Consider the following 20,834-nt stretch of genomic DNA (forward strand, 5'->3'; position numbering starts at 1 on the left):
CTGAATCATGTATTCTTCAATCATGTAAATCCTCCCGCATGTGCATTTTATGCCATTTACTACATGGGAGGTTCTGCAACAGAAAGAATCTTTAAATCCAATTAGCTCGCCCCCTATGGTGATAGATTTGTCAGTGCACAAATATCTACACCATGAGCAGGTGCCACACCGGTGGTTACCTGGGGTAACTGAACTGCACAGCCAATTGGTTTTAATGGGACTAGTTAGTTTACTATGCAATCATGTCTCCAATGTTCTTACATCTTTTAAAAGCAAATTAAGGTTTATTACTTGTTACCGAAGCTAAATCTGCATCATTCTGTAGTAAGAACCAATTGTCGTAGGTGGAGTTCTTTATTTTACAGGCTACTGGGCTATATTTAAATGTGAAAGTAAATCTCTCCTTGTCATCCCTATGATCCCTTGATTATTCTCTTGTCTTGGGTTTGGGTATATACAGGAGATCTCTGCGGGGGCGTCTTTCTGCTTTTTCCATTGCTTCTTTGATAACTGAGGTAGGATACCCTCTGTTTAACAAACGTTGCTCTAAATCGTTGGCTTGCGATGCGTAATGTGAGGGGTCACTGTTAATGCGTTCGAGCCCAAGGAACTGTCCGTATGGCATTGCCGTCCGGACATGTTCCGGATGGTAGCTCGTATAATGTAATCAGGCATTACATGCTGTTGGTTTTCTATATCCGACCATACTCAGATTACCATCTTTTAATCTGAAAAGAACATCTAGAAATTCTAGTTCATGGCGACCTATCTGCCACGTGAACCTCAAGTTCATATCATTGGAAGAATTGAGGGCGGACACTAAGTCCTCAAAAGAGGACTCCGTGTTGGTCCAAACAATAAAGATGTCGTCCATTAATCTCCTGTAACAAAAACTATATTTGAGATATGGGTTGGTTGTCTACTGAGAAGATAAATCTTTTCTCAAACATGGCGACGAAGAGGTTGGCCAGGGTACACGCGACCGGTGTACCCATGGCCACCCCCATCTGTGCAAACCATGTGTCCTCAAATTGGAAAGTGTTACCTGTCAAAATAAAATCAAGGGAGTCACAAACAAAATCAATGTACTGGCTGCTTTGGTCAGATTCCGTAAGAATCTCCTTAATAATTGCAATACTCATGTCTTGAAGAAACAATGGAAAAAGAAGAAAAAGACGCCCCAGCAGAGATCTCCTGTATATACTGTAAGGATTTTTCCCTGGGGATAGCTCTGGGATCGTCCTTGACACCGCCACAGGGCACGTTTCCACTTCAATCAGCAGGCAAACAACAGTACTTTATGAAAGTCCGGCCCCTCGCCAGCTTTATTGGACAGGAACAAACAAAACCCTAGACCATCTAGTCACTAACTAAACAATCCAGCATGCAACTGGTGGGCTTTTCCCGGCCAGTTAAACTTATGCCTCCTGCAACCTTCTACTCACTGTTCACACACAGCGTTTGCAACCTCTTGCTGTGAGTCCCGTCCACATCACTGTTGGGGCCACGCACAGCTCGGGCTGTGTGTTCCTCACCAGGACCCCTGCCACCTTGTCTTCTGGGGAGAGCCCAGACTATACTGTCTGACTTCCTTTTAAAACTACCTTGGTAATTAGGCCATAGTTCGAGGTTTCTCCAGGACTAGCTAGGGAAATACACCCTTCCCTTGCCACAGTGTCACAATACCCAAACCCAAGACAAGAGAAGAATCAAGGGATCATAGGGATAACAGGGAGAGATTTACTTTCTCAATTAAATATAGCCCAGTAGCCTGTAAAATAAAGAAGTCCACCTATGACAATTGGTTCTTACTACAGAACGATGCAGATTTAGCTTCGGTAACAAGTAATAAACCTTTAATTGCTTTTAAAAGATGTAAGAACATTGGAGACATGATTGCATAGTAAACTAACTAGTCCCATTAAAACCAATTGGCTGTGCAGCTCAGTTACCCCAGGTAACCACCGGTGTGGCACCTGCTCATGGTGTATATTATTTGTGAACTGACAAATCTATCACCATAGGGGGAGAGCTAATAGGATTTATGGATTCTTTCTGTTGCAGAACCTCCCATGTAGTATATGGCATAAAATGCACATGCGGGAGGTTTTTCATTGGATGCACTATACGCTTGATGAATAAACGATTCAGAGAACATGTGCATTCCCTGAAACAAAAAAAGGGTCTATTCGATTAATAGACCATAAGGTAGAAATGCACAATAGTAATCTTAAATCGCTTATGTTTTTCGGCATCGAGCGGTTATTAGCAAAAGAAGGGATGGATAAGCACAAGGCGCTGCTGCAGCAGGAGGCAAGATGGATAATACGTACACGGGCAGAAGGCAATTTGGGTTTAACTGAAAGACTGGACTTAAGTGTATTTGTATAGATAGAGTCTTGTATATTTATTTGCACATAGTATTTGTTTTTAATGTGTATTTGTGTAGTGTTTGTACACTGGTTTTAATCCACATTTGTAAACGCCTCACCTGCGTCAGCAAGTAGGATTATTTATTCCTTACCGACAGGTGGGGGGGGAGTGGTCTGAAGAAGTGCTGCTAGCGCGAAATAGCTATCACACCTCCTGTTGGTGTTCCACGCTATTCACCTGCTGTTTGATGTTCTGCGTTGAATAAAGCACTGAATTTTACCTTTGGTGAGTGCCTCCGACATCTCTTATTTTCTTACTTTTCTTTTCACTTAGAAAGTACAGAATTATTTTTTTAAACTAATATGTGACATCTCAGCAAGTACAGGTTGCAAGAAGGTGACAGGAGTGTGGTTGCAGCAATCACACTCCTATCACCCTTAGATTTCAGGATAATAGGAGTGTGATTGCTGCTAACTCACTGTATGGTTTCCTGCTGGTATTAGTGAGAATACTAAGTATTATCCAAATAGAGCTAACGTTCAGTATTATGTTACCAGAAAGCATGATGAAATACATCAGGAAATTATGACATGGAGTGAAATCTCTATTATTTTAGATAAGTAAGATTTCCCAACTTATTTCTGCATCATTCCTAGAATTCAAATCTACTTCAATTGTTTAGTCAGCGTTCAGTAACAGGAAATCTCAACATAGGTTTTGATCAGGTAGAAAATTATGTTATGCCTAGATTTTCCCTTTTTCTTTGCTTGTATACTGCCTAACAAAGGTATTGCATCTTGTATGTCAGTGTCCCACAATCTTGTGAGACTCAGGAATACTCTAGGAATACAGATCTAATGTCCTTAAAATCAATGAATACAAGAATCAAGCCAATAAAGCAACTTAAAAGGAGTAGTCCAGTGCAGAAAAACGTATCCCCTATCCTAGGGATAGGGGATAAGTTTCATATCACAGGGGGTCAGACCGCTGGGGCCCCCTGGGATCTCCTGTATGGGGCCCCGGCTCACTGGCCAGATAGTGGGTGTCGACCAGAGCACAGAGCGTCCAACATGCCCCCTCAATACAGCGCTATGGCAGAGCCGGAGATTGCCAAATGCAGCGGTCTGACTCTGCCATAGAGTTGTATTGAGGGGGATGTCAGCCAACGCTTTGTGCGGTGGTCAACACGCCCCCTTCCCGCGGGCTGCCGGGGCCCCGTACAGGAGATCCTGGGGGGGGGGGGGGGGGGTTGGGGGTAAAAACCCAAGGCCCTGGTGCTACTTCTATAGAATTTAGAGACACACCAATGCATAGTATCAGCAGCACAACTTTAATAGGTAAGTATTTTATCTAACCTTGAGTTGAGACCTGTTTGTTTCCAAAATGTTTCTCTGTTCATCAGCTTACATCGAAGGTCTCCTCTGACAGCAGAAGAAACTCTTTCAATACCCTGTATGGATGGGCGAGCGACGTCACATAATAGTGATGTCATCTGCCTATGCACACAGGGTATTGAAAGAGTTTCTTGTGTCATGTATTTAGATGGCGATTCAGCTTTGTATAGGGTCATATATTTATTATAGAACTATGTATGTATATATATATATATATATATATATATATATATATATATATATATATACACACACATATATACATATTTATATAAAGGTGGGATAGCTATTCCTATTGGGTATGTAGAGTTATAGTATCTCTATGTAGCCTTATATTCTTGGTCACCATATGGTTAAATGTGGGTTAGATTCCAGAGGGTTGTTACCTGTGTGGGTGTGTCATAGTTACATCATGGGATATGTGAGGTTAAATTCTGTATATAATGTGGCTACCCCCACAGGAGTGTATGGTCTATGATTAAGGTCATGAGACCGAAAAGTGTCAGGCCTGATGTGCTGTGTTTTTATGTTGTGTGGAATGTGGATTGCACCTGTATTTTTATATGGATTAAGTTAATAAAAATATACATTTTTCAGAGTCATGCTGCTGATACTAAACCTTGGTGTGCCTCTTGGTCCAGTTGTCGACCAATGCTCATGGTCTTTTGTGCAGATGCCTACCAAAAAGAGGGCAAGAGATGGCTTTGTTTTTTCTTTTTATATATTGTTCTGAGAATTTACTATGGCGACAACTAATGTTTTATATAAGATCTTTTCTTATTTTGACTGAATAAGTTATGAAGGATAAATAATTATCACACTTTATGAAAATCACAGTTCCCATTACTGAACTTTAGGTGTGTATTCTTTATTTCATATAGAATTTTACCAGACATGCAATTAGTAACCCCAAATATTTACACCTTTTTAAGGTTTTATAATGAAGAACAAGCAATATCAGGAACATTCTATCTTATCTACTTACTTTTTAATTTCCTCTTCTACTATGTTTACTCCATCTTTTTGAGGGTTGAGAAATCGGTTTGTTGCACTACCGAAGTCACACAGTACGTAATTCCCATTGTCATTTAACAAAATGTTCTCAACCTTAAATGGAAAGAAAAATATGTCTTACATGGCACTGGATGGGGATAGCAATTGGTTTGCAATGGAAATCTATTGTGTACAAGGAAGAAACAATGGAAGAAAGTTATAAATAATTAATAAGGCTTCACAAACCCACTGAACCACAGTGCAAGTCTATCTATGCAGTAGACGTGAAATAGAGGTGAAGCTTCTCATAAGTGGGTATTACTCCAAGTACAATATCATAGCTAATCCAGGGAGGACTAAAAACCATCCTAGAAGGATATCCAAAGAGTAGGGTTCATCTAGCTATTGCTACGGTCAGTGATTTTAAAGGTGGTTATCCAGGAATAGAAACCAGAGCTAATTTCTTCCAAAACAGCACCACGTGGCGCTGTCTTTGAAAGAAATCAGCTCTGTTTTTCTAATCCTGGATAACCCCTTTAACCCCTTAAGGACCTAGGGCGTATGGAAACACCCTGGCTTTCTGGTACTTAAGGACCCAGGACGTATCCATACGCCCGTGGGAATTTCTGTCCCTGCCGTGCGCCGGGCGGGGAAATAAAGACAAAAAAGACAACCGGGAGGCAGCGCCTCGTGTATTACCCTTGGCAGGTGAGGGAACCAAAAAGTATGCTGAATGTACACCCAGGACTTAAGTCAGGGTGGCCGCTCACCTTAAAGTAGAAGAATTGCGCATATCACCCCTTGATAGGGGTACCAGATAGAGTTGGATGAGCTGCCGAGCCTGATGGTCACAGGAGCGTGTCAACGCCCTGTAGAAACTGGAATACTTGTGAGAAAAAAGACCAATGGATCCAGGAGCTGCTCTATCCAGGTATACACAGGATGCAGGTAAGTGTTCTTAATCAAGCAATTTTATTGAACACAAAACAACAAAAGGATCATGATGCGTTTCGGGGTAAATTCCCCTTCCTCAGATGATCCCGGGCGGGGACCGGACCGGGGTGCCTGCTGATATCGATCAGCAGGCACCCCGCGCAAATGCCCAGGGGGCTCATCAGACCCCCCCCCCCATGTCGGCGATCGGCACAAATCGCAAGTGAATTCACACTTGCGATTTGCGCCGATTCGGGTCTATGGTGACCAGATGACCCGGAATAGAAGGGGGATCGCGGTTGTCCATGACACCCACGATCCCCCCGAAGCGATTGGAGTGAGGTGGCAGGGGTGCCACCCCTCCTATTGGTCATCAAGACGCGATGACCAATAGCAGATCGGCTTTACTTTCGGTTTCCCCGTCCTGCTCACCCACAATAGGCGGGGAAGAACGGGAAAACGACACAGGACCGGCGCCGCAGTCCACTCACCCATCGGCGACGGCAGCGTGCAACGATCGACGCCGGCAGCGGGCGATGATCAAAGGAAGAAGAGGACGGCGACGCAGCTCCGTGGATCCTACAGAAGCCGGTGAGTTGCTTAGCAACATCTGGAGGGCTACAGTCTGAGACCACTATAGAGTGGTCTCTAAACTGTAGCCCTCCAGATGTTGCAAAACTACAACTCCCAGCATGCCCAGAGAGCTGTTTAGGCATGCTGGGATTTGTAGTTTTGCAACAGCTGGAGAGCTACAGTTTGAGACCACTGCACAATGATCTCTATACTGTCGCTCTCCAGATCTTGCAAAACTACAACTCCTAGCATGCCCACATAGCAGTTTGCTGTCTGGGCATGCTGGGATTTGCAGTTTTGCAACATCTGGAGGTCCACAGTTTGGAGATCACTGTGCAGTGGTCTCTAAACTATAGCTCTCCAGATGTTGCAAAACTGCAAATCCCAGCATGCCCAAACAGCAAACAGCTGTCTCGGCATGCTGGGAGTTGTAGTTGTGTACCTCCAGCTGTTGCATAACTACATCTCCCAGCATCCCTTCGGCGATCAGTACATGCTGGGAGTTGTATTTATGCAACACCTGGAGGCACACTGGTTGGAAAATACTGAGCTAGGTAACTGAAGGTTTTCCAACCAGTGTGCCTCCAGCTGTTGCAAAAGTACAACTCCCAGCATGCTCGGTCTGTCAGTACAAGCTGGGAGTTGTAGTTTTGAAACAGCTGGAGGTTTGTCCCCCCATGTGAATGTACAGGGTACATTCACACAGGCAGATTTACAGTTAGTTTTCTGCTTCAAGTTTGGGCTGCGGCAAATTTTTCGACGCAGCACAAACTCCTAGCGGTAAACTCACTGTAAACGCCCGCCAGTGTGAACGTACCCTAAAAACACTACACTACACTAACACATAATAAAGAGTAAAACACTACATATACACCCCCTTACACTGCCCCCCCCCCCCCCCAATAAAAATGAAAAAAGTATCGTACGGCAGAGTTTCCAAAACGGAGCCTCCAGCTGTTGCAAATCACCAACTCCCAGCATTTCCGGACAGCCACTGACTGTCCAGGCATGCTGGGAGTTTAGCAACAGCTGGAGGCACCCTGTTTGGGAATCACTGGTGTAGAATACCCCTATGTCCACCCCTATGCAATCCTTATGAAGTCCTCAAATGCGCATGGCGCTCTCTCACTTCGGAGCCCTGTCGTATTTCAAGGAAACAGTTTAGGGTCACATATGGGGTATTTCCGTACTCGGGAGAAATTGCACTACAAATTTGGTGGGCTTTTTTTCCTTTTAACCCTTATGAAAAGGAAAAGTTGGGGTCTACACTAGCCTGTTTTTTTTTTTTTTTTTAAACTAACATGCTGGTGTTGCCCCATAATTTTTATTTTCACAAGCGGTAAAAACAAAAAAAGACCCCCAAAATTTGTAACGCAATTTCGCCTGAGTACGGAAATACCCTATATGTGGGGCGTAAAATGTTCTGCGGATGCACAAGGCTCAGGAGTGAGAGCGCACTATTTACATTTGAGGCCTAAATTGGTGATTTGCACAGGGGTGGCTGATTTTACAGCGGTTCTGCCATAAACACAAAAAAATAAATACCCACATGTGACCTCATTTTGGAAACTACACCCCTCACGGAATGTAATAAGGGGTATAGTGAGCCTTAACACCCCACAGGTGTTTGACAAAATAGTTGGATGGGAAAATGAGAAAAAAATTTTTTTTCGCTAAAATGCTGGTGTTACCCTAAATTTTTCATTTTCACAAGGGAAAATAGGAAAAAAGCCCCTCAAAATTTGTAACCCCTGAGTAAGATCATACCCTATATGTGGATGTAAAGTGCTCTGCGGGCGAACTACAATGCTCAGAAGAGAAGGAGCGCCATTGGGATTTTGAAGAGAAAATTTGTCCGGAATTGAAGGCCATGTGTGTTTACAAAGCCCCCATAGGGCCAGAACAATGGACCCCCTCCCCCCACATGTGACCCCATTTTGGAAACTACACCCCTCACATAATTTAATAAGGGGTGCAGTGAGCATTTATGCCCCACAGGTGTCTGACAGATTTTTGGAACAGTAATCCGTGAAAATGAAAAATTTAATTTTTCACTTGCACTGCCCACTGTTCCAAAGATCTGTCAAACGCCAGTGGGGTGTAAATACTCTTTGCACCACTTATTAAATTCTGTGAGGGGTGTAGTTTCCAAAATGGGGTCACATGTGGGGGGGGGGTCGACTGCTCTGGCACCATGGGGGGCTTTGTAAACGCACATGGCCCCCGCTTTCCATTCCAAACAAATTCTCTTTCAAAAAGCTCAATGGCGCTCCTCCTCTTCTGAGCATTGTAGTGCGCCAGCAGAGCCCTTGACGTCCACACATGGGGTATTTCCATACTCAGAAGAAATGGGGTTACAAATTTTGGTGGTCATTTTCTCCAATTACCCTTGTAAAAATTTAAAATTTGGGGAAAACACAGCATTTTAGTGAAATATTTTTTATTTTCATTTACACATCCAACTTTCACAAAAAGTAGTGAAATACCTGTGAGGTGTTATGGCTCACTGTACCCCTTGTTAAGTTCCTTGAGGGGTGTAGTTTCCAAAATAGTATGCCATGTGTTTTTTTTTTTTGCTGTTCTGGCACCCTAGGGGCTTCCTAAATGCGACATGCCCCCCAAACACCATTTCAGCTAAATTTGCTTTCAAAAGCTAAATGTGACTCCTTCTCTTCGGAACATTGTAGTTCACTCGCAGAGCTTTTTACGTCCTATCATGGAGTATTTATATACTCAGAAGAGATGGGGTTACAAATTTTGGGGGGCATTTCCTCCCATTCTCCTTTTTAAAAATGATACATTTGGGGAAAAAACTGCACTTTAGTGAAAAAAATTTTTTTTTCATTTACACATCCAACTTTAACGAAAAGTCGTCAAACACCTGTGGGGTGTTAAGGCTCACTGGACCCCTTGTTACGTGCCTTGAGCGGTGTAGTTTCCAAAATGGTATGCCATGTGGGGGTTTTCTGCTGTTCTGGCACCATAGGGGCTTCCTAAACGTGACATGCCCCCCAAAAACCATTTCAGCAAAATTCCCTCTCCAAAATCCCATTGTTGCTCCTTCCCTTCTGAGCCTTCTACTGAGCCCGCCAAACACTTGACATCCACACATGTGGTATTTCCTTACTCGAGAGAAATTGGGTTACAAATTTTGGGGGGGGGGGGGGGGGGGGTTCATCTATTACCCCTTGTAAAAATTCAAAAACTGGGTCTACAAGAACATGCGAGTGTAAAAAATTAAGATTTTGGATTTTCTCCTTCACTTTGCTGCTATTCCTGTAAAACACCTAAAGGGTTAACAAACTTTCTGAATGTCATTTTGAAAACTTTGAGGGGTGCAGTTTTTATAATGGGGTCATTTATGGGTATTTTTAATAAGAAAGCCCTTCAAATCCACTTCAAAACTGAAGTGGTCCCTGAAAAATTCCGATTTTGAAAATTTTGTGAAAAATTGGAAAATTGCTGCTGAACTTTGAGGCCCTCTGATGTCGTCCAAAAGTAAAAACATGTCAACTTTATGATGCAAACATAAAGTAGACATATTGTATATGTGAATCAATATGTAAATGTATTTGGAATATCCATTTTCCTTATAAGCAGAGAGCTTCAAATTTAAAAAAATGCTAAATTTTCAATTTTTGCATAACATTTTGGAATTTTTCACCAAGAAATTATGCAAGTATCGACAAAATTTTACCACTAACACAAAGTAGAATATGTCATGAAAAAACAATCTCGGAATCATAATGAAAGGTAAAAGCATCCCAGTTATTAATGCTTAAAGTGACAGTGGTCAGATGTTCAAAAAATGGCCGGGTCCTTAAGGTATATTTGGGCTGGGTCCTTAAGGGGTTAAAGGGGAACTCCGGTGGAAATTTTTTTTTTTTTTCTTTTATCAACTGGTGCCTGAAAGTTAAACAGATTTGTAAATTACTTCTATTAAAAAATCTTAATCCTTCCAGTACTTATTAGCTAATGAATACTACAGAGGAAATGATTTTCTTTTTGGAACACAGAGCTCTCTGCTGAATCACGAGCACAGTGCTCTCTGCTGACATCTCTGTCCATTTTAGGAACTGCAGCATATGTTTGCTATGGGGATTTTCTCCTACTGTGGACAGTTCTTAAAATGGACAGTGATGTCAGCAGAGAGCACTGTGCTTGTGATGTCAGCAGACAGCTCTGTGTTCCAAAAAGAAAATAATTTCCTCTGTAGTATTCAGCAGCTAATAAGTACTGGAAGGATTAAGATTTTTTAATAGAAGTAATTTACAAAATCTGTTTAACTTTCTGGCACCAATTGATTTAAAAAAAAAAAAAAGAAAAAAAGTTTTCCACAGGAGTACCCCCTTAATGCAACAAAAAGAAAAAGGCTAGGTAAAAATTACTTTTAAAAGCCTAAACATTTATTTTTTATCTAAAGGTAATTTCACAACAAACAGACTAGCCCCTGTTCACACTACGTTTACAGGCTCTCTTTGCTCATGCAAAAAATGTTGTTGTAAAATATATCTGCAAACAAAACACAATTTTTCTCAGCTATCCAATAATTGTTTAGTTATGTCTGCTTTAGAATGCTCCACTGATCGATCATTAATGGAATAATTGTCTAATTCACTGACATTAGGATTTGTTACATTTATGGTTCACATGTTAAAGCTTATGTCATGAATATATTATTAAGAGTACATCAGATCCTGACCTTTAAATCGCGATGGACTATTGGAGTTTTGCACTGATGAAGTCTGGCCACTGCTTCACAGGAGTCACAAAATATCCTCAGGATCTCCGCTTCAGAAAACCCTGACTGCAGCCTCTGATTCATTTGGTTCACAACTTGTCCAGCTGGGGAATATACAGTAGACCTTTATTACACAATTTTATTGACAATTTCACCAATGTATGCTGGAGTCATTTACCATTGATGGGACAGTCAGACAGATAAATGAGTTAAGAGATAGAGACACATTCACCTATAGATTACAATGCAGCTTGTTAGAGGTGATCACCAAGAAACAATACAGTTCCACCTGTTAAAGGGGTTATCCAGGAAAAAACTTTTTTTTTTATAAATCAACTGGCTCCAGAAAGTTAAACAGATTTGTAAATGACTTCTATTAAACAATCTTAATCCTTTCAGTACTTATGAGCTTCTGAAGTTAAGGTTGTTCTTTTCTGTCTAAATCCTCTCTGACGACACGTGTCTTGGGAACCGCCCAGTTTAGAAGAGGTTTACTATGGGGATTTGCTTCTAAACTGGGCGGTTCCCGAAACAGGTGTCATCAGAGAGCACTTAGACAGAAAAGAACAACCTTAACTTCAGAAGCTCATAAGTACTGAAAGGATTAAGATTTTTTTAATAGAAGTAATTTACAAATCTGTTTAACTTTCTGGAGCCAGTTGTTATATAAAAAAAAAGTTTTTTTTCCTGGAATACCCCTTTAAGATCTCTTACATCTAATATACAAAATCATAAACTTCTCTGTATGAAATATAAAATGTCCCTAAAATGTATCTTTTTCCATTTCACTCATTGACATAAGGCAATAGGTTCATAAACACTTTCTATCACTGTCTACAAATGGGCCAATCGCTGCAGTAAATTGAATAGATATTAGAATGCTGCTGTCTAAAAGATTATGACAAATACTGTATAGAAAGCAACAAAGTGAAAACTTGGGTCGTTTTTTGAGAGTATATAGGACTGAGCTATATGGGCCAAAATTGGTGAGGTGGTTTTACATCATAAAAGGGGAGATTTATTACTGCCTTCCTGGCATTTTTTGGGCTGAAATTTTGTGCAGTTAGTTTTTGCGCAATTTCAAAATAGACAACTTTGCCAAAAGTAACTGTGAAATGCAGTGCTTCATTCTTGTCTATGCAGCGGACCAGATTTATTATCTGAGGGGGAGATTTATCATTGTTTTGCTGTGCAAAGTCCTTTTTTATGAGGTTTTATTTTGCACTGTTTTTTAGTGTTGTGCGCCGAATTTATCAAAAAGGTTCAAGGACTTTAATAAATACCGCACAAATTTTTTTCACCTAACTAACGGCTGTACGCTGCCAAGTTTACTTTCGTTTTCCCTCAGACTGAGTTGCCTGTGCTCCGTAAACCTGTCTGCTCCGTACAGAAGGTGCTGTCATAGCAGGTTGCCCTACTTGTAAGTTTTTAATGTTAAAATGTGTTTCTTCCTATCTTATTTTTTAACGTTTTGTATGTTGCAGGTCCTTTTCTGCCTATTTACCCTCAGACACAGTTGGCCCTGCTTAAAGGGGTACTCCGGCGCTAAGACATCTTATCCCCTATCCAAAGGATAGGGGATAAGATGCTTGATCGCGGGGGTCCTGCCGCTGGGGACCCCCGTGAACTTGCACACAGCACCCCATTATAATCAGTCGCCGGAGCGTGTTCGTTCTGGGTCTGATTACCTGCGATCACGGGGCAGGAGCATTGTGACATCACGGCCCCACCCCCGTGTGATGTCACGCTCCGCCCCCTCAATGCAAGCCTATGGGAGGGGGCGTGGAGTACCCCTTTAAACAAATTTTACACAGGCAGAGGGTACTTCTACTATATTTCTACTACACTTAAATGGTGTTTTTGAAACTCACATCCCTATGTATTGTCCTGTTAACTGGTGCAGAATTTTAGCACAAAATCTATGCTGAAAATCAGCAGCAATTCACCTGCATTCAACCAATTCATTCCCTGACTTGATTTGACTATGATTTGACATCACTATGGTGGCATCACTGGTTTCTTTGGCATGTTCTGATCCATTTACAACGGACTGCTATTGATGTGACAATTGTATGTCAGACACATTAAAGAAGATATCAAGCCAAAAGTGGTAAAAGTAAAAACTTAAATAAGCCCCCATAAACAGCCTTGGAACAGAGCTATAAAAGACTACATAGACCATCAGCCCCTGCGCTTGTTTCCAGAGTGAGCTGAAGGAGGGGCTGCCTTGAGAGAGTTGAGCAGGTCACATGGTTAGAGAAGCAGTGTATATAGATGAAGGAAGTGTCACACACTGCTCACTAGAGTGTGGCTCATGTTGGGCCCAGCAAACTGGTGCCGACAGTCATTATGTGTGCTAAGAACTCCTCTGCCTGATTAGAGATTACACTTGTACATTGCAAAGTTATATAACTTCAACATGTGCAGCTATATAAAGGTAATTTCACTTGGCTAGATTCCTCCTTCAGGGTATGTTCACACATACGTGATCTGCTGCATATTTTTTGCTGCATATTTTGTGCAGCTGATTTTGCTAAAGATTAACTTCAATGAGTAGCAAGCATGATATTACGATTGAAAGCCTTCTTTTGTGTTTATTATGATCCAGTCATCCTCACAGTCTTCTAAGATGCCTTCCAGCTTAGATAAACTTAGTGGATTTGTCATTTCAGGAACAGTTCTTCAGTCAAGATTTTAAAGGCTGGTTCACACTTTAATACCTCTGTCTGTACTGCTGGATCTCATCTTAAACGCCTACATAAAATGTAAAGCAGTGACGTGGAGTTAAGAGTCTAGGGGATTTTAATAAAGGGTTCTTACCAAAAAAAAAAACATTTAAGATGTGTTTTACGTGGTTTAAAAGCTTTATATGTCCTTGGCTGGGGATGAGACAGGCATAACAAATAGTCAGTGCTTTACTGCACCGCACATAGAACCGGAATGAGTGCCCAACTAAGAGGTAAGTGTACAGAAGCTGCAATATCAAAAATACTAGGAATGCATGGTAACCGGGAGTGTAGACATTCTATGGATACAAAACTCTTCAATAACCATGTATTTATCAACAGCCTAAATGGTTAGATAGGTTTGGACAAATGCTAGAAACCCAGGCCAAGTCACAGGATCTGACTTTTTAGGTTATTTTTTAATGGGGTACTCCAATGCTCAGAGTTTGGAACAAGCTGTTCTGAACGCTGGAGCTTGTGACGTCATAGCTCCGCCCTTTCATGGCATCATGCTCCGCCCCCTCAATGCAAGTCTATGGCAGGGGGCGTGGCAGCTTGTTCCAAATGCTGAGCAGCGCAATACCCCTTTAAGGATGCCAATTAATTCCTTTTACCTAGCTGTTAAAGGGGTACTCCAGCGCTTAGACAGCTGTCACGCCCCCTCCCATAGGCTTGCATTGAGGGGCAGAGCGTGACGTCACATGGGGGCGGAGGCGTGACGTCACATGCCGCCGGCCCAGTGGTCGCCGGTATACTCCAGGGAATGATTTTAATTGGGGTGCTGCATGCAAGATCACCAGCAGCGGGACCCCCGTGATGAGGCATCTTATCCCCTATCCTTTGGATAGGGGATAAGATGTCTAAGAGCTGGAGTACCCCTTTAATAAAAATATTCTAAAGTGATATAACTGGCTCCTAAGTGAGTTTGTACAGGCATTTCAGAATTAACTAAGGCATTCTAAAGAGAGAAGGTTCTATAGGCTCAGACTGAACAGTGTCTAAGTGACTACAGTAAAGCTACACCCAGTGAGTTACAGGTGACTTGCAACCTAGTAGCCATGACTCAACAAATGATATAATTCCATCCAGGATGTATGCTATGTATTGTTCATACAAAACAAATATCAGCATTACAATGACATTGATGACCCGTTTCATTTGGACAGTATATGATTTCCATTTACTATGCTCAATCCAACATTCAATTTTTTTCCTTTTATTAGCAATCTGGCGATTCCCCATAAATTGTCCATATTCCTACATAACCCATGACTACTAAGGAAGGACATACCGTATTTTTCGCCGTATAAGACGCACTTTTTCTTCCCCAAAAAGTTGGTGCGTCTTATACGGCGAATACATCCCTATCGGGTCGGTCCCTGCGGCCATCAACGGCTGGGACCCGCGGCTAATCGCGGCGATCGCGGTGATGCCCTGTATTAACCCTTCAGACGCGGCGATCAAAGCTGACCGTCGCGTCTGAAGGGAAAGTGACACTAACCCTGCTTTTCAGTCGGGCCCGCCGCGATTTCACCGCGGCGGTCCCGAACAGCCCGACTGAATAGCCGGGTTAGTGCTTACAGGACACCGGGAGGGACCTTACCTGCCTCCTCGGTGTCTTCTCCGTTCAGGGATCCCCTGTATGGTCGGCGCTATCCTTCCTCGTCATCACGTACGTGCGTCGGCGTGCGTAACGACGTGATGATGGCGACGGAGAGCGAGGATACCCGGCCGGCAGCAGAGACGTTCCGGAGCGACGGGGACACGGCGACAGCGATGGAGCGACATCCAGGGCAGCGGTGATGGGTCCGGAGCGGCGGGGACACGTGAGTATTACCTGCTATGCAGTGGTCTTCAATCTGCGGACCTCCAGATGTTGCAAAACTACAACTCCCAGCATGCCCGGACAGCCAACGGCTGTCCGGGCATGCTGGGAGTTCTAGTTTTGCAACACCTGGAGGTCTGCAGGTTGAAGACCACTATTGGGTTCAAAATCTTTATTTTTTTAGATTTTGCACCTATAAATTGGGTGCGTCTTATACGCTGGTGCGTCCTATAGGGCAAAAAATACGGTACATGGTCAGAAATGAGTCTAGTCTGAATACTGTGCCAAGCATCCACATATATAGACTGTAAAAAATCATTATTTCCATCCATAGACCTGTCTATCATTGTTAATATTTAACCCCATAAGATCACATCAGCCAGGACTTTAAATGCACCCATTTGGCCTGTGGGTATCAATCATGTACTCTGCTAGAACAGAGATTGGGACACAGGAGGAGATTGTACTATCCATCCCCGGATCCCTGAAGAAAGGGTGAGCAGTGCATAGTACCAAAAGTTCTCTCCATAGGTTATCACATTATACAGAGACACAGCTTTGCTACAGACGAGCCGTCATCTTCATTATCATCATCCCTGGTACAAACGAACAAACACTACATTGCTGCTTTTTCGTTCTCAGGAACCTACTGTTACCACTGGTATCACTGTAGTACTACTATGTCATTTACAAGAACGGTTTCCTATACAGTACATGATCTAAATTTCCTTATTTTGTTCCCAGGTTAATACAGTTACAGTGGACTATTAAACCAAAAGATGAGGATAACAATTTACAAGCTATAGCTACTTTTACATATCTTCGGTTAACAGTATTAAATATGATCTTATTCATTATATGTATTTTTACTTCATTAATATAACAAATAATATTAGTGAAAGCCACAAGGGCTCTGTGGACATACATTATTGTATTTTTATTTAATAAATTGTAAAAATTTTAGTGTGGATTAAGAAAACATTTTATATAATTTATGGATTTAATATATTTATGGGCTGAGCATATTTTATACTTCTGTACTGAGCACATATTGCATTGATGTACTGTACATGTATATAGGCCAACTGGTCTACTTCCTTTTGATCCTAATAGCATTTACTGCAGAAGCACTTATTAAGTACACATGACTAAATCTTATATATATCTTTTTCTTCTATTATTGAGACTTTATCTACAATCAGATAATTAATCCTAGTGAACCAGTCCATTTATTTTACCTTTCTCAAATCCAATGAACCACAGGTGACGTCCTGCAGATGTAGCTTGTAGAGGTCCTCTTCTCTTTTCTCCCCATCCAGCCCAGACAAATATGTCTCCTAACTACTAACATATACTGGCAAGACATTGAAAGCCCCTTTACTTCTGCAGCCATTGCTCTCTATAGGAACAAACCCCCATCCTTTATACCGCCATCCTATTGCTACCACCAATACTGTGCCTGCTGCTGCCCATGTGCCCTTATTACTACACTGGCAAATACCCCCAAAAACTATACTTCAGGTAGAATGGATTCAAGAGGATGGGGAGAGAGATCACAGCAGGGGCAAAATTAAAATATAGGGCTCGGAAAAACCCCTTAAATATTGTGGTTTAGTCAACATTTAAACTAATCAATCACCTATCCATGTAGTAAGTATCTGATGGTGAGGCTACGACTGAAATCCTATGTAACCTAAGGGAATGGAGCAGCAGCACACATGGTCGACAATTGCTCCATTCATTCTTTATGGGATTTCTGAACATGGAAGAGTAAATGGAATGAAGGACGATCAAGTGTTCTGCTGGGGGACAAATAAACCTTCAATCTTGTGATTGGTTGGGTTTCAGTAGCCGGAACCCCTGAGGATGGGTGTCTAAACTGAATGTTGGGAGAAGCCCTTATATCAGACCTTGAATCGGACTAAAAGACTTCCCCTCTCCATACACTGTCTCCCATGATCCCCCTTACTCTTGGTCTGCTCATTGGTCCCCTCCACACAATACCACCCATGTCCCCTTCTCTCATATGTACTTCTCCTATGGGCCCCTCTCTCATATGTACTGCACCCATGGGCCCCCTTCTCTCATATGGACTGCCACCATGGGCCCCCTCTCTCATATATACTGCTCCCATATGCCCCCTATATTATATATACTTTACCCATAGCTCTATCTCTCATATATACTGCTCCCATAGGCCCCCTCTATTATATATACTTTTCCCATAGCTCTATCTCTCATATATACTGCACCCATAGGCCCCCTCTATTATATATACTTTTCCCATAGCTCTATCTCTCATATATACTGCTCCCATGCCCTCTACATAGCCAGATGTAAATGCCCACCTTCCTCACAGTCCCCTCCCCCTATACTGTCCCTTTTACCTCCTACTCCTCTAAACTTTATTTACAGTGTAGCTCCACTGCAAGTGTTTTTGTGCCACTCTATGGGCTTTAGGCAGCTTGAACAGCTATGGAACTGCCAACACATTTCAGCATTTTATCAATTTGTACAACTCGTGGCAAAATGCAGAAATGTGCCTTTCGCACCCTAACTGTTCGGGCACACATGTCAGGGTGCACCAGAGGATCCTCCTGTTCTCCTGTGGTCTAGCCTGTCACTGAGATATGCATGTGTATTTCTTTCGTTCATGTTCCATAATACAGTAGTCGTTAACGCTTACCTCTGCAATACTCCATAAGGATAAGGATCTCCCAAACATTATCACTAGCAGAGTTAATAGCACAGTCCAAATAGCCAACAATATTCTTATGGCCAGATAGCTCTTTCTGCAAAAGATAGAAAAAAGATATGTTAAAAAACATAATCAAAATTCTAATATCTACTGTCAAGTGTGAAGCACAGTAATACAAACGTGTAACACTGACACACAACCAATAGCATTAGTGAATTTTATCTACTGTGGCAATATAAGATTTAGTGTAGCACAAAAACACAGTAAATGTCAACAGGCTCAAGAAAAATCCTACTAACATAGTAGATATTCTACAGTACATAAGAAGATGGATATAAACTGAAAGTACATGAGGTCTCATTGGATGCATTAACCTCTCTAATGCCCCGCTTATATTGGAAGCCTATTCAATGATTTCTCAGTAGATCTTACTTAAAGGGAATGTGTAATCAAAAAATGAACGATTGTTTAAATCAAGTTTTTATGTTAACCAAATTTGTAAGCATTTTTTGAGGGATTTTTTTCTTCAAATGTTTCATTTTACTATTTATTTTAAGGCTACTTCCACACTATAGCATAGGCTCTGTTACAAATGGACGCTAAGGGCTTTTTTTTTTTCACTTTGACCTTAACGTCCGTTATTGTAACGGAGCCTAACGCGAGTCATAACTTGAATGGGATTCTCTGAGGTCCATTATTACTGCCATTATTCTGCCAGAAGATAGCGGGAGAAAAAGACATTGCATGCACAAATTTATCCCCCCGCTATCTTCTAACAGCCGTCACACTGCCAGGAACAAACGGCAGTGTAAAAGGAGCCAAACCCCTTAAATGGCCACTATCACCAAAGCTATATTTTTAAAACAATAGAGCCATAGAAAATAAGTATCTCTCTAATACTATTTCATTATTTCTTTCCACAGTTTCCCTTAGAAAACTGCTCCTATAAAAGTGGCCACTAGAGGTCCTCATAAAATGTCCCACACCTGTTAGGCTACGTTCACACAGCCGTCTAGACCCGTCCTGTTCTTCTGACGTCAAAAATAAAAAAGGACATTTAAAAAAAACAGACAATAACGGATGCAAACGGATGTTATCAGTTTGGATCAGTTTTTGTTCAGTTAATAAACAAAAAAAATTTTTTTTTTGTTATGATCATACACACAAGTAAAAACGGATCAAAAAACGGATTGCTCCCTGTGTGAAGAACTCCGAACACAGAGAGCTGGAGAGAGCTGGCAGTGTGTGAGCTGCTGTGATTGGCTGAGAGGAGGCCACACCCCCTCATACCTCCCCAGCAGCATTCAGTGAGATAAGGAGAATGATTCAGTGCACAGCTCTGTCCATAGCATAGAGGAGAAGAGGGAGCACAAGCGTCACAGCATGTTCAGCCTTATACAGCAACATGTACCCCAGTAGTAAGGAGATGGGGAGGGGGTTTGTTACAGTGTGCCAGCCCAGTATTAAGGAGATTACATGAGGACAGCTGACAGCTCAGTGACACACAGTGAGGGAGAAAGTTTAGTCATGTACAGTGAGGGCAAGAGAGGGACATGCCCCCTGCCTGTGAGAAGATGAAAATTCAGTGTGATCTGATAGAATATGATTTTAAAAGAAATACACATAAAAGCTAGACACATAAAAGTTATATGTACATGATCAGGATGAGGTATTAAGTAACATAACTTTTTTTTTCCTGTTATATGATAGGTACACTTTAAAGGACCAAGCCAATTTTGACCTTAACCACTTAAGGACCCAGGGCGTACCTGTACGCCCTGAGGCTGCTCCCTTTCTATAACGTGGGGCCACGGCGTGGCCCCCGAGTCATGGCGGGTCGGGCCCGGCCTCTAACAAAATCCGGGACCCGTGGCTAATAGCGCGTCACTGATATGCCATGCGCTATTAATCCTTTAGACGCGGTGTTCAAAATTGATCGCCACGCCTAAAGTAAACTACTCCCGGCTAGTTCAGTGCGCTGTTCCGGACTGCTGCAGCGAAATTGCGGTGTCCCGAACAGCTTGCAGGACACCACGAGGATCCCTACCTGCCTCCTGTGTGTCTGATCGCCGAATGACTGCTCCGTGCCTGAGATCCAGGCATGAGCAGTCAAATGGCAGAATCATTGATCAATGTTATCCTATGGGATAACAATGATCAATATAAAAGATCAGTGTGTGCAGTGTTATAGCCCCCTATGGGGGCTATTACCTTGCAAAAAAAAAAAAAGTGAAAAAAAAAAAAGTTAATAAAGATTATTTAACCCCTCCCCTAATAAAAGTTTGAATAACCCCCTTTTCCCATTAAAAAAAATAAATAAAAAATGTGTAAATAAAAATAAACATATGTGGTATTGCTGCGTGCGGAAATGTCTGAATTATAAAAACGCATTGTAAATTCCAAAGTCCAAAATAGAGTATTTTTTATATCACTTTTTATAGAATGAAAAAAATTATTTAAAAAAACTATTAAAAAGTCCAACCAATACAAAAATGGTACCACTAAAAACTTCAGATCACGGCACAAAAAATAAGCCCTCATACCGTCCAGTACGCAGAAAAGTAAAAAGGTTATAGGG

General features: G+C 41.9%; 1 protein-coding gene across 5 annotated transcripts in view; it reads right to left on the reverse strand.

Moving 5' to 3' along the window:
- Positions 1 to 20,834, reverse strand: part of BMP2K (BMP2 inducible kinase) — a 213,696-nt gene that overhangs the window by 87,912 nt on the left and 104,950 nt on the right. For all 5 annotated transcript variants that reach the window (XM_056568953.1, XM_056568951.1, XM_056568952.1 and 2 more), the window contains 3 exons: positions 18,245 to 18,350; positions 10,969 to 11,111; positions 4,753 to 4,874 (listed from right to left, as the gene is read on the reverse strand). In XM_056568953.1, coding sequence (XP_056424928.1) covers positions 4,753 to 4,874; positions 10,969 to 11,111; positions 18,245 to 18,350 — 371 coding nt within the window. The remainder of the gene's footprint in view (positions 1 to 4,752; positions 4,875 to 10,968; positions 11,112 to 18,244; positions 18,351 to 20,834) is intronic.

Source organism: Hyla sarda, chromosome 1 (genome assembly GCF_029499605.1).
Source record: "Hyla sarda isolate aHylSar1 chromosome 1, aHylSar1.hap1, whole genome shotgun sequence".
Classification (NCBI taxonomy): Eukaryota; Metazoa; Chordata; class Amphibia; order Anura; family Hylidae; genus Hyla; species Hyla sarda.